General features: G+C 51.3%; 5 protein-coding genes across 5 annotated transcripts; 2 read left to right on the top strand and 3 right to left on the bottom strand.

Annotated features, from left to right (window-relative positions):
* Positions 1-1,353: 1,353 nt before the first annotated feature.
* Positions 1,354-1,824, top strand: N7468_009458 (uncharacterized protein; the record flags this gene model as incomplete). Its single annotated transcript, XM_058478754.1, has 1 exon — positions 1,354-1,824. The coding sequence occupies one exon, from the start codon at positions 1,354-1,356 to the stop codon at positions 1,822-1,824; it is 471 nt and encodes a 156-aa protein (XP_058327084.1).
* Positions 1,825-5,278: 3,454 nt separating this feature from the next.
* Positions 5,279-6,054, top strand: N7468_009457 (60S ribosomal uL24 domain-containing protein; the record flags this gene model as incomplete). Its single annotated transcript, XM_058478753.1, has 4 exons — positions 5,279-5,297; positions 5,385-5,497; positions 5,678-5,783; positions 5,846-6,054. The coding sequence occupies 4 exons, from the start codon at positions 5,279-5,281 to the stop codon at positions 6,052-6,054; spliced, it is 447 nt and encodes a 148-aa protein (XP_058327083.1).
* A 945-nt stretch (positions 6,055-6,999) lies between these two features.
* N7468_009456 (uncharacterized protein) lies at positions 7,000-9,078 on the bottom strand (the record flags this gene model as incomplete). Its single annotated transcript, XM_058478752.1, has 10 exons — positions 7,000-7,202; positions 7,263-7,328; positions 7,378-7,442; positions 7,497-7,609; positions 7,673-8,195; positions 8,247-8,448; positions 8,502-8,548; positions 8,599-8,854; positions 8,908-8,959; positions 9,010-9,078. The coding sequence occupies 10 exons, from the start codon at positions 9,076-9,078 to the stop codon at positions 7,000-7,002; spliced, it is 1,596 nt and encodes a 531-aa protein (XP_058327082.1).
* A 2,013-nt stretch (positions 9,079-11,091) lies between these two features.
* N7468_009455 (uncharacterized protein) lies at positions 11,092-11,514 on the bottom strand (the record flags this gene model as incomplete). The annotated part of the gene is made up of 2 exons (XM_058478751.1): positions 11,092-11,309; positions 11,394-11,514. 2 exons carry the CDS (start codon positions 11,512-11,514, stop codon positions 11,092-11,094), a joined length of 339 nt encoding a protein of 112 aa, XP_058327081.1.
* A 548-nt stretch (positions 11,515-12,062) lies between these two features.
* On the bottom strand, positions 12,063-13,674 carry N7468_009454 (DUF3712 domain-containing protein; the record flags this gene model as incomplete). The annotated part of the gene is made up of 3 exons (XM_058478750.1): positions 12,063-12,757; positions 12,852-13,276; positions 13,418-13,674. 3 exons carry the CDS (start codon positions 13,672-13,674, stop codon positions 12,063-12,065), a joined length of 1,377 nt encoding a protein of 458 aa, XP_058327080.1.
* Positions 13,675-13,870: the final 196 nt, after the last annotated feature.

The raw sequence follows: 13,870 nt of genomic DNA, 5'->3' as shown, positions 1-13,870 counted from the left end.
TATTACCCCGTTACAGCTTAGGGGGGGGGCGGCCTCTCTCGATTCAGAGCCCCTCGTCTTTCCTCGTGTCTGCGAAATGTCTTGCTGTGGTTTGCCAGGCGTTCGCCCCCATCTTAGGTTCTCCACCGAGTAGCCTTGGAGGGAACCCGCAAACATTGGAGTTCTCCCTTGCTCTGCCCGCCACCTCGAAAAAAGAGATCGGTCATTCAATCAGTGCACATCGTTGAGCACCGAGCCTAGTTTTATTTCCTGTTTTTTTTTTTACCTCTGCATTTATGAATTCCAAATGGCCAAGGCTTCTCCCCTGAGGTGTGATTCTCCTACTCTCCATTGCTGGGTATTTTTCTCCCCCCCCCCCCCGCTAGGCCAATCGCGTTGCAGCGGCACAAGATCCCGGTGGGACCATCCTTGGACACCCACTGGTCCCGTGTTTCTGTCCCCTCGGAGGAGAACGCGTCGGCAGATGGCGCAGTTGATCTTTGAGATTCTGCGTCGTTCTTTCGTTCTTTCTATAGATCCTTCGGCGGCTATGGCAGCTAGTGTGGCGCCTCTTATTGGCTTTATTGCTGCGATTCTGTACAGCACGGGACCTTAATGCACCTTGACACCTTGATGTGTCAGTTTTAAGACATTGTACACTTCGAGCATTGGATGATCTGATACGGAGCCACACCCGCTCGGACGTTCACTGGGGAAGCTAAGGAGGGGGTGGGAAGAAAGAAAAAATTCGAAATAAAAGTTACCGTTCGTAAAGCTCACATCCTCCGATATTTACTAAGATTTATGGCAATCACAGTCACTCTTGAATTTGGTCTCTATATTTGATGGAGTGCGAAAATCAGCCTTGGAACATGCAACAGAAGATCAGGGAGAGAGGGGGGGAAATAGTGGGAAACTTGGAAACATAAAATTACAGTCATCTACATGTTACACGGCCCGGTGCCTCGTAGCTTGGAAAACTAAAGTGGTGAATGTCTCTGATCCACTTTTAGTTCATGCTTAGTCTCTTTTGGGATTGCAGCGCTATTCACGAATGGCGCCTTTTCATTTTTCTCACGCCATCAATTATTAGTTTCCGGGATCCTCTCTTTCTTGGATTTTTTTTTCCTATTTGTCTATTTGCATAAAACCTTTTCCCCTTCGGATCCCCCTGCTGCCCTTGCTCTACACTACTACACCACCCCCAGCTGCCACTATCGCCGGCTCCATCTCACGATGTTCTCCTCCGCCAACAGCTCATACTCCTCCAGTGTCTCATCGTCGGATCCCCATCTCCCCTATATTCATCCTCATCCATCCTCAACTACTTCGCTCGGCTCCCAGAGCGGTTCCCAACCAGTCCGCCGTAATCCGATGCCACCCAAATATCCTCGGTTTTATGCCTCGCCCTTAGACGACGGCGCGCCCACCCCTGTGCAAATGTACGGCTTTGAACAGCGCGAACCCTCGATCATAGAGAAGCCCAAGCTCTTCCACCGCGTCTCGCACGCCCTCGGCGACATCAAGGAAGACATGTCCTTCAACCTCGCGGATCCCGAGAGCGCCGCCGCCAAACTCCGCCGCCGCTCGACCCTGATATTCGACGGGCTCAATCGGCCCTCCACTGCTAGCGCGCCTCCGCGCTCGTCCCGCGCCATGTCCATCATCTCCATCGACTCCTGGGCCGGGCCCCAGCGTGGCCTGAGCCGCCGCCTTTCTCGACGCCTGTCGATCTTCGGCCGCTCCAAGGGCAACCAGCCTCAGACCCAAAGCATCTCGACGCCCAATCTGATCAGCTCGTCGAACCATATGGAAGAGGAGCGCACGCAGCCCAATTTCATCTAAATTGGACAGTCTGTCCGATGATCTACAGAGACGACAATTGTGGGTTTTTGTGCTAGGACCAGGAGTCTGCGGCATAAATTACGAGCGGAGGGATCGACCCGTGTCGATTCCTTTGGACCCAAAACACAAAAAGCCGAGAGTTAGAGACCCGAGCGCCCCCAATCACTCGGTCTGATCGGTGTTACAGCGACGATCACACATTCCTTATACCCATACACAACCATGCGATCGCTTGGACTGGAGAGGTGTTCTGGTTTTGCATGTCTGTTTTTCCCCTTTCTCATCATCATTATTTTTGCACTGATTTGCTTGGATTCTGGTGGCGTTCTTGTTTACTCCACCTAGGTGGTTTATATCTCGCGTTTCCCCCCGGCCGCTTCCTATTTGCTTGCCATAATATCTCCCAGGTTGGGCTGCGCAAATACTTGATCCTGTTACTATGACCTGTTACATATGCTTTGATGGGGGACCCAGCTAATGGCGAGCTCTGGGTCCCATTTCTGTACTTACTCTGGATGCGCATAGCTTGGTGTTTGGGAATTGAATTTTGACTTTTGCGTCACCTTACTTATGCAGTGCGCCGTAGGCGAAAGTGCCCTAAATCGACTCCTCTCTACTCATCCTGCATAACTGTACCTAAGTTGAGCATCCGTGGGAAAGATCGGGTCAATAGCCGTGCCCAAATGGATTGGCTTTCATTTGCGCAGCCTTGCGTCGGGACAATCCAAATTGATAACGCTAATCACGCCACATGCGCCGCTGGGCGGTTGGGCTCCTCAGTGGACCACCGTGCGTCATCGAACGCCTCAGCCTAAACAAAAGCGACTAGGCCCAACACGAAGCTGTTCGGCATAACGCCGGTTGTCCCAGCGGGCCAGGCGGCGCACACCTGGACATCGCAAGCCGTTAGGCTTACCCTGGAGCCTAGAACCGGGAGTTTTTACTAGTATTGGGCGGGGATTACTCGGAAGCGGGTGATTCGGAACCGCAGGGCCATCGCCAAACGTGGCCGTAACGTGCAATAGGAGGGGGCAGGGCGAGTGTCCTCCCGCCATCGCAGCAGCCGGTTCTGACTCGAAGCAGCCCTTGGCGCTTTCCCCCCTTTTACCCCCCCTTCCCCCTGCTGTGCGGAATGATGGGATTATGCTATAACGGCTCCCACTAGTGGCATGCAGGTGCATGGACTCTCCGGGTCTAAGCTGGGGATCGCCGGATCAGCGTTTGTGATCTGTCGTCGCTCCACTTCTGCGATGTGGCCAAAGGGAGGCCACGGGGCTAGGTGTCTGTGCTTGCCGTCCCATCATTTTCGCTTAAGTTTATTGTATGATGGGGGACGGGCATTACGTTGCATCGTCGAGGTAATTGGCGTGTTGTTTGAGAATGTTCCCCGCTGTTCTGAATTGGTTGGGGAACCCGTTCATGTTTGAGAATTGACTGCGCATTCCAAACGGGGAACGGTCTTGAGATGTATCAGACTGGTTTTCTTGTTTTCTCATCCCCTTTTACAGTAGCTTGCTCCGAGTCGCCTTGCTTGGTGCTCGGTCCTCGGGGCCCGCGATCTATATAAATAGCTCCCCGCCCTGCATAAAAGGCATCCCTACACCGTGACAAGTTAAAGTCTTAGTACACGACTGGGAGATCTCTCCGACCGAAGGAAAGCTCCGGGGCACATTTTGAACAGGGTTTTACTGTTTACATGCAGGTTGTCATCAAGTATTGTTTTTCTTCCTTGGCTAGCAAGGCGCCAGTGTCAACTTGAAGGTAGCCACTAGTATGCATCCTTAGTAACGAGCTGCTGGTGAAATCAGCATGAGGAGGACTCCGTATATCGCTCCATCAAGAGAATTCAGATGAACTGCTACAGGGCATAGGCCATCGTACAATACATCTTGGCCTTAACGCAATTTGGCGTCTGGTAAAAGTAGCTACCTTGCTCAGTTGATGATTGAGGGAAATTAATAGAGTGGACTGACGATTGTGGGGTGCGGAACATCAATTGATATGTGGCCTTAGCAGTCGTAGACTGGAAGACATCTTGAATCAAAAAGAACTTGGAATGAAAAAGATTTTGAATGCGTTCAAGGAGAGCCGGAAGGGCATTGCCCGTGGACAGAACAGGCAGTAATAGTATGCCAATGAAAACCAGAGCGCACTATATAATCAATTCAAAACCACAGAGACATCTACTGTCGCAGAAATGCTTACTAGTCTTGCTCAAGGCTTGATCTGGGTCGCTGCCCCGCAAGTGGAATCAAACCGGTAACCTTGGAAGCTCTAGACTGCTGCATGACTATATGAAAGCAGGGATGGCGTATGCGAATGCGAATGCGGAGCAATCGATTCCAGCTAATGCTAGCTCTGTACCAGTATTACACAAAGACCTCCAGATCTGTGAGCTACGCGTCAAGACTGAGACATGATCGGGCCTTAAAGTGACTAAAGCAGGATGTAGCTTTACCGCAGCCATGGAACGCAGACTCTGCTCCGCTATTCTTAGTGCCGTACGGTCAAATGTATTCAGGTATGAATATCCAACTCGGCCCGGCGGCAAGTTTCACAGTCCATTGCCTTGATTTAGCGTCGCTTGCATGAGCCGCTTGCATGCTGGCGGGCAGCGTTTTTGGGATAACTATGTAAGCGACAGAACTTGGTCCACGGGTCCGGGACTGTTACAGGAACAGCACAAATCCGTCCCAATGACTGGATCTTTGAATTCCTGGTATTGTAAAGATTTTCAGCAACTGTACCAGGTCGCGTGATGGCAGTCATTGAAAATCTCGATAATCCTCGAGCCTGACTCCAATTTTCCTGGAGCGCCTGGGTTAGAATCAGGTTACGCTAAGCCGGACCCGAAATTTTTGCTAGTTAACTAGTTATGCATGATTCCTTTGATGCCTGAGTACCCAGGCATTCGTTATTCCTCGACCACTTCATCTCCATTGGTATATTCAACCTCTCCAAGCTTAATATGCAGTTGATTGCTCGCTAAGTTAGACTAATAGCGCATCTTCACTCGTCAGTACCTTCGGAACGGGGCTGGGTCGATACGCGACAAAACATCGACTGTACAAGGGTTGTTGCCCTCGTTCTTTTCCCATCATAGACCACGGCGCACTCCGAGTCCAATCGACCGAAGGCTGTTATGCATCAGCAGTACGCCTACAATCATCTGACAGAAAGCTAGCGATGATCCAGCACTTCTCTGCTTCTATCCGATATGCCTGAAAGATGCAACAAGCCTCGAAGATGGAGATGCTGAGTAACCGAGACTTAGACGAAGTGGGTCGCGCTTTCCGCTTTCTGGGCCAATGAAGTTGCATGTCCCAGGGCTCTTCAATCACGTGCCGCACAACCCACAGCAATATTCTCATACGGGGAACATCTCGAAAGATTCCTCTCCCCGACCAACGACAAACCCGTCCCATCCACGATACCCTCAAGGACGCTCATCAAGATGGCTGTTCGCAACCAAGGTGCGTCCCTTTCCTTGTCGCCGTCTACCGTGCCCATTCCGCTGCCTGTCCGATCTTTTTTTTTTTTCTAACTCGAATCTGTTCTAGCCCTGGCGTCGTCTCGCAGCAAGAGCCGTAAGGCTCACTTCTCTGCTCCCTCCAGCGAGCGCCGCGTGATCATGAGCGCACCCTTGTCGAAGGAGCTGCGTGCCCAGTACGGTGTATGTCGAAAATCCCAACCCTGAGCCCGAATCCCGATTCTTCAATTTGCGATCGAAGTCCAGCCCAGCCCGGGCCTGCACAGCAACCGAGAAACAAATCGAAGAGAGGGGGGAGGGAAAAAAGAAAAGAATCAACAAGGGTCTCTGCAGAGGAAGCGAACTAACGCACAAAATTTACAGGTCCGCTCCATCCCTGTCCGCAAAGACGACGAGGTTACCATTGTACGAGGAAGCCAGAAGGGTGAGGACCAACCCCAACCAGTTACCACGACCCAGACAAACTACCGTCATCTGGCGAAGAAGGAAAACAACGCTTGAAAGAAACAGCCCGCTAATCTAACGATATAGGCCGTGAGGGCAAGGTCACCAGCGTCTACCGTCTGAAGTGGGCCATCTACGTCGAGCGTGTCGTCCGCGAGAAGACCAACGGCCAGTCCGTTCCCCTCCCCATCGCCGCCTCCAAGGTGGTCATCACCAAGCTCAAGCTCGACAAGGACCGTGAGGAGATCCTCGCCCGCATCGGCAAGGGTCGCGAGGCCGTCAAGAACAAGGCTTAAGGGATTCGACGAGGGGGTTTGGTTCATGTTGCAATGGCGGTTTAACGGCGCGTGTGTATTAACGGACTCCTGAGATGAAATGGGGGATTTCCGATACTTTTTCAGATCAACGTTTCTGAAGCCAGGTGCATTGCGATGAATGAAAATAAAAAATATCCATCTTTTTCTTCCATTGGTTTCTGTGGTTCTGTACGTTGTGCATGTTTTTGCTAGGGTGTGCGGTCATGAAGGGGAGGTGGGAATATGGTGGCCTTTGCATCCGCAAAACACGGGTTCGTTGCAAGTCGGTGGGAACCTCGAGACCTTGAGTACAGGGAGTCGAGCCTACGTCTGTTTTTTTTCCTCCGGACTGAAGCTCTGTCGACTCATGATTTTTAGGTTGATGAGAGGCGTAGTGCTAGCATTGGGACGTAGGGACTTGGACTGGGATTCCAGTATGATCATTCTCTAGCACAAGTGCCAGTGGCATGGCTTTCTCGTCCAACTTGGACTTGGAAGGTGGTGACCGCCGTGTCGTGCCGACGTTGGAAGTTGCAGATTTTCCGTCATGGAACCACTCCGAAGCCAGTATTAGTGTGTAGTACTGTCTACCTAAAGTATGAAATTCTCTAAAATTTGGTCCTCGGATACGGCTCGGACTAGTACTTGACTAGCACACAGTGGTGTCCTTCTCCGAGATTATCAGGCCTGTGTTCGTGTCCTTGTACTACACGTCGAGTGAATCTCCAGGTTTGGACTTTATATCACATTCATTCTTGCAATCTTTATACCCGAATTTGAATTAGCTAATCTATAATATGCTGTTTATGAACTCAATCCTCAAATTGAAGGGCAAACGTTTGTGAGTCGTGTGCTCTCCCAGACAAGATACATATATGTGTTCAGGCAAGACTCCGAGTCTATGCGCATATCCAGCTCGGACAGGCCATGTGAATCCTCTTCACATTATTTCTTTACAGTCCATTCAAGATACTCCGCGGACACTCGCTCCACGAACGCCTTGCCAGCAGCCGTTTTCTGAACTTCTGCATCTTCGTGATCAATGTACTTCTGGGGACGGCCCCTGGAAATCGCGTCGGGATCTCCGGTGACGATGAGCGGCGGGTTTTGCCGGTAGTACATATCGATATCTTCCAGACTTCGATTGGCTGTAGGGAATATGTAAGCGAAGGAACTTGTCAGTATGTCAAAAAAAAAAAAGGACTGACCTGTCTCGGGATAAAAGAAGTATAGAATGGGGAGGAAGGCCGCGTTGGTAATGATCCACACGATCCCTGGGATCTGTTAGTGTGGTTCTAGCACTCGCGGATTGACTACACTCACAGAATTTCCAACCAATATTCTGAATACCGATGGGGGTGATCTGGACAATGATGAAATTGGTGAGCCTAGAAGCCGTTAGAAGAGCTGGTAAACATCATGAGCGCTACGATTCTTCTCACCAATCCGTCGCGGTGGCCACGGCAGCACCCTTGGTTCTCATGGGCAAGGAGTTGATTTCTGTCGGGTACAACCAAGGAACTCCTAGCATTCCAATACCAAAGGAGCCCATGTACTGTTTTTCGGGAGTTAGCAACATGCAACGAGTCCCGTCTGAACGGTTGTCGAGAAGACTGACCAGAAAGAAGAATACCACAGACGCCTTGCCGTAAACCACACCGTCCGGAGCAGTCTGAGCATATTTCAACAAGATCGTGATCATCAAGAAGCAAAGACACTGTCCAAGAGTCGATATAAGCATCAGGCCACGGCGACCGATCCGCTCGACTAGCAACACCGCGAAACCCGCAAAGACCATGTACGAGATCGCATCACACGCGGTCAAAAGACTCGCCATGTGGCTATCAAGACCAACCGATGTCTCTAACACCGTGGGGAGGTAGTAAGACATGATATTGATACCTCCCATCTGCTGCATGAACTGAGTACCAGCACCCAAGAGCAGACGGCGGAGGGTCTTGGTATCATTCTCGTTTTCCTTGAACAAGTCGCGCCAGCGGATAGCATTTTTATGCTCATAGGCCAGGGTGAATTCGATCTCGTTACACTGGGCGATGACATGGGGGTCATGCAGGGGCTTGTCCTCGAGGCAGGCAATGACCTGGATTGCTTCGTCGTCTTTGCCATGAGCAAGAAGCCAACTGTAAGATTGTTAGTTTCCGAATGGTAATGAGAATCTCGGTTTAGCTCACCGAGGGGACTCTGGAAGCCATGGAACTGTGCAGTAAAGAATGATCAAGAAGACAGCCTGAAGAGCAATGGGCAGACGCCAGGCAATTGGACCTCCGATGAAACCCAGTCCATAATTGATCCAGCAGACAATCAGGTAGCCACCGATGTTCATCATCATTTCAAAAGTCACCAGTTTGCCACGGTTTTCCAATTTTGATGTTTCTGGTAGACATTAGCATCCAGTCTCTGACACTTGACGGAGCCATTGGACGAACCTGTTTGCCAGACCGGGGCAGTTGCGGTATTCATGCCGTTGCCGATACTTTTCACCGATCAGTACGTGGAAGTATATTCAAGGGGAATAGAACTTACCCAGATACAACACGGCCAACGAACATCTGGGTTAGGTCAAAGGCGGACGCTTGCAAAATCGTTCCGATAGCCATGATGGTTGTTCCCAGCAGAATGGCCCTTTTTCGACCAATGTGCTCCCCGATGGTGAAAGCAAATATAGCACCCAGGAAACAGCCTATGTCGTAAATAGCTGTGACCGTAGAGGGTGTCTTGGTTTTGGTTGGGCCAGCGAGGTCAAGAACATCCAGGAAGTCTTTGGTAATCACAACCCCGCCTAACGACAAGGTTAGTCCCTATGGATACAAGAGAGCATGGATAGAACCATACTGAATAAACCTTGATCATAACCGAACAAGGTCATGTCTGTTGCGCAAGCAACCTAAACGTGTATCAGCCCATGCGCGCAGTGCGACCGACAACACCGCATACCGTAATCCAGAAGGTGAGCCATTTGCCCTTGAGCCCGAAGTAGGGTTCTTTCTGCGCTACAACCGTCATTGGAATGGCTTGAAGGGAACAATGGAGGAAGGTTCACAGGATCAATCCATATGCAGTTGCTTTACAGATAATATAAGGATGTGGACGGAGACCGGGCCTGCTTTTAAAGACGCGGAAACTTGGAACAACGCCATCAGTAAGGGAGAACGGTATTTTCGGTGAAATGCGTGAACTAAGCGTGGTGAGAAGATTAGAAGATTTCAGAGAATCGCCGAAAACCTTCGGGACGCGGGAGATCGACCGCCGCAAAACCTGGAGGAAAGACAGCGCCCCTGCGACTCAGCCACTCCCCCCCCCCTGTCCAGCCTTTGGCGTGAGCCCTCCCATTGAACCGACGACTTTGCATCAATTCACCTCCATCTTCAATGTCCCTTTGAATGCTTGCTCGGGCGATTTCCATCAGTTGGATGGGCCTTATCTCGGCAGTAATCACCTCGTGGGAAGCGTGCACTGCCCGGAAAGGTCTCGAAGCTCGAAGCCATTGGAATTCATCCCTTCGCCGTTATCGCGGAATGGGAGAGGACGGCGCCACGGCAAGTCGCTCGGCACGAGCTATTCCAGCCCGGAAATTCACGCGGTCAGCCCCCAGATCGAGTCATTTACCCAGCATCGTACGAAACCAGGGTAAAGGAGAACGGTTCGTCATAGGGCAGAGTCCGGCCAAGATTGCCCTGGGTTGAGGCCTTAACTAAGCAACAATGCGAGGTGGCAGAGGAGACAAGTGGATTCTATCACTTGGAATTGACAACATGTCATCAGCTAGCAGTCGGCCCGTGTCATATCATCGACGCCACGGGAGATCCCGAATATCTCCAATCTCGTCAGCTGGGCGAGTCAGGTATCTGAGCCTCCCCATGCTTGATTCTCAGCCAAATCGGGACCAGATACCACATTCCAAGGACACACCGCCTGGTTCCATTGCATCAAACAAGCTTTTCGAGTGGCTAGACCCGTAGTGGCAAGACAGCACCAAGTGACAGTAGCACTCTTGTTTCGCAGTACCACGGGGCGTGGAAGAACTTCAAGTATAGGAGGGATTCATGGACCAAACTGGATGATTTTTGATTAGGCGATCCCTGAAGAAATCCCTAGAGATCCACGAATACGTGCAGTCGGGAAAGCGATGATAAAGGTCTCGACCGTGCTTTTCAGTCAGCTCAGCTCTTGACTGAACATTGATATCATATATCAATGGAATTGGCCCGACTTCTTCAAAAACGTAGTGACAGGTCTCCGATAGGCGTGAGTTTATCTCCCGGGATCCTCGCAAGTGGAGATCAAAGTCTTCCAGGCCCAAAGCCACATTCCGAGAAGTTAGAAGTCTAGTCGGCCCACCAGCATAAGAAGATCTAGACCTAACAGCTCGTGAAAGGCGTGGCGAATTTATCGAGGGTACCACCGTTAAGTAGTATAGTATGCCGAGGAAGCTTATTGAGGTAGCATTCCGGTGCCTCCTTGCGCTGATAAGCTTTCGCCAGCTGGACGAAAACCACGAATTTTCCATTCTTGGCGTGGTACTAATGAATCAGTCAACAAAGTCTGCTCCAGTTACCACAGCGCTGGTAGTAGTTTGAATTCTGCTTCAATGCCTGTCAGAGCAGAGTCCGGGTTCGCAGAGGAGATCCTCGAAACACGGGCGACAAAAGCTAATCACGAACCCATCCCTTGCAAGAGTGCCATCATTCTTGTGTCCCCTGCCATGTTCGACTTGTTGGCGAAACCGCCAACCGCGGGGTTTCAAGTGAGCGTGCTTGTGACGATGCGAAAAGGAATATCATGATACCACTCGAATAACCTCATCTGCTCTTTCTGGACTCCACACTGACGAAGTTCAGAAATCCAGAAGATATGCTCAATCACGGTTCCAGATGATATGCAGCGGTAAGTTGAACTTCCCGTTGGTATTCTGTCGAGAAATCGACTTGTTCTTGACAAGAACTACTGGATATGCTCTTGGACCGTCGGGGCCCAACTCCAGCCCTGAACAAGTCGAGCGACACTTTCCCCTTCCTACTAATTGGCGACCACTAGCTGGCGACCTGTGGAGTGCTTGGAATTGTGCATTTTTGCCTCGGACGCAGTGCTTTCAATTCCGAATAATGGTCCGCGCGCTATGATCAGAAGCTGGGGGGGGTTGGTCGGGACGATCATCCCGATTCCCATCCGACGTGTGCCGTCCTCGTCCTCCACAAACAGACCCGACGGGGGGCCTTGGAGTAGCAGTTCGAACTCTAAAATGGACGATCAGTTCTGAGCAATCTTTCTCTTCCCTGTGAATGGGAATAGGGGGCACGGCCAACCGGGTCGGGACGTACGGAAGGCCGGCAACTCGTCAAGGCTGACAAGCAGAAGGATCAGCGGATGACATCGAAATGCATCTCGGAGTCGAGCCACGACGTCAGCGGAGTCCGGCAATCTCCCCATCCGATCGACCATGTGTATGTCTGGTCCAAACCAGGAAAGCACAACGGCTTGAACGGCTTGAACGGCTCGAACGGGGTATTCACATGGAGATCAATTCGGGTGCAGATTCCAGGAATGCACCGATGCCGAGGTGTGGGGGCTCTTTTCTTGCTCGTGACAGAAGGCCAGAACCCGGGGTTGCATCCAGATTCCGGGGAACACGGGGCAGATTCCGGGGGATAAGCGAGCTATTAGAATCAAAAACGAAAAATATTCATTCTTTCTTCATTCGTTTATGTATTAAGTATCTTCTATGTCGGCTGGAGGCCGAAGAGATATAGATATAATCGAATATGTATAGGCCGTGACTCCGTAATCGGTCATGTTCCGAACAAGATCATCCCAGGGGAATCAAACACCACGTTCGTGTCAGCGTCAGGAGGCTGTTGGGGGTGAATCGTATGTGTAACGCCAGTAAGGACAGAAAAGAAAAAAGACAAAAAGAGAAAACGCCACCAAGTCTTGAAACAAATCCCAAAATCTAGGTCTAAGTCTAGTCTAGAATGCAGGGTGGGGGAGAATTAGTGCTTCGCAATCCACGACGTAAGCGAGTTGAAAAGTTCGTCCGTTTGATCAGGGTGGCTTTCCTGGAATTCATCGCGCAAGTAGAGATTACGCTTCACCATCTCGTGCAGGGCGCCCGAGCTGCTGTTCTTGCCCTCGATAGCCTGGATGCCCTGCTTGAGGTCATCCAGGAGAGCGGTGCCATTGCCCTTGGAGTATGAGGTCAGCTCGTGGATCACGTCTGTGATGTTCTTGCCGCCGCTGAAGAGCTCTTGGACTGTCTTTTTCACGGTCGAGACCAGCCCGACCTTGGCGGTCAGTGGGAGCTGCGACATCACGTCCGTGTAGTACGGAACCACGGTGCCGTTCCACTTGACTGTGCGGGTGGTCGAGACTAAACTAAGACTGCCTTGCTTGATCGAGGGGCCCTGGTCGGCTAAAACCTGGCCGATGTTTTGGAGGATGGTGGGGATATCCAGTATACCCTTCACCGGGAAGGTATTGTTGCCGGGTCGAAGAATCACGTCTTCCAGGGTGGCATTTCCGATAACGAGGTCGCCGCTCTTGACTTCCAAGACGATTTGGCCAATTTCCAGGGTGAGCACGGAGGGGTTGGGGAGCGTAGCGTTGCCGAGCAGGTTGGTGCCATCCTCGAGAGGAGGAAGCTTGAGATAAGTGTCGGATAAGCTGAAGCCTTCGAAGGAGTTCAAAGCTGGGTGGTATGTTAGCACTTGTTCATAGTGAAAGTATACATAGCCATCTGCATGGATCCTAGAAAGCTTGCATCAAGCAAATGATGGACTTACTCGGCGATGTAATATCTTTGTCCATCGTGACGTGCGATTTGAGCACCCCCAAATAGGAATTAGTGGATCCACGCACAGCCAATGTCGACTCCTTCTTGAACACCACATCATGGACATAATCGGTCCAGACTGTCTGGTTGAGGAGCGGCGTGTGCTGCGTTTTCACACCCAGGGTGGTATTCCCCCGAATGGTGATTCCAGGAATATTGCCCTTGCCCCAGGGATATTCGGGGCCAGTATCTCGCTCGAAAAGGTTCAGACTGAGAGGCTCAATGCGGACCGACAGGGCGAGATGCAAGTCGAGCGCAGACTGCAGGGTTAACACAATCGAGTCTGGTCTCGGCTGCATGACAGACGCATTGACGAGAACCAGGTCTGATTTGTTGACGACTAGCTGCGAAATGGCCGGGATGGCGACGAGAAAGCTAATTGGAAGGATAGCGTTAGCTTGGGTGATCTTTCGGTGATCCCTGCAAGTGAGCGCCCCCCTCAAAGTACGGCCAATGCTGTACCAGGAAGCCTCGCTTTCCATCCTTCGTTTAATCTCCGCCGCTTGAAGCACTTACAAGACGGGGAGGAAAATAGCGAGAAAGATGACATTCCCGAGGAGGTAGCAGAACCAGAAGCGCCTCCAATGCGCAGCAAACTTTTGCCTGCGGGTGCGGGTGGTCGCGAGCGAGCGGCCCCCTGCAGACTCGACCAGTTCCAGCTTGGAGCTCTCATCGAGGCCCTTCGGAGCCATTGGGCCTCGATGAATGCCGACCGAGTATCTTGCATCATCGGAACTCAGATATGCGGGCCGGTCAACGTTCTGCTTGCCCATGGTGGCTGAAGGAGGGGAAGGTCAAAAGGCCGAGTTTAATTGTTGTGGTTTTTTGCCCCCTCTGCAGCTTCTCGGGAAATTCTCCTGGCTCGAGCGCGCAAAAAAAAAAAAAACTTCAGGCATGCACGAGGGAACACGCTAAAGAGGAAATCGGGGCCCCGGCCGATCTATAAGTACGGGGGAAAAGTTCCAAAGG

The sequence above is a fragment of the Penicillium chermesinum genome (genome assembly GCF_028974085.1).
Source record: "Penicillium chermesinum strain IBT 19713 chromosome Unknown utg000007l:1.0-2695246.0:1.0-2697696.0, whole genome shotgun sequence".
In the NCBI taxonomy this organism is placed as follows: Eukaryota; Fungi; Ascomycota; class Eurotiomycetes; order Eurotiales; family Aspergillaceae; genus Penicillium; species Penicillium chermesinum.
This window is presented reverse-complemented; position numbering and strand designations above follow the sequence as displayed.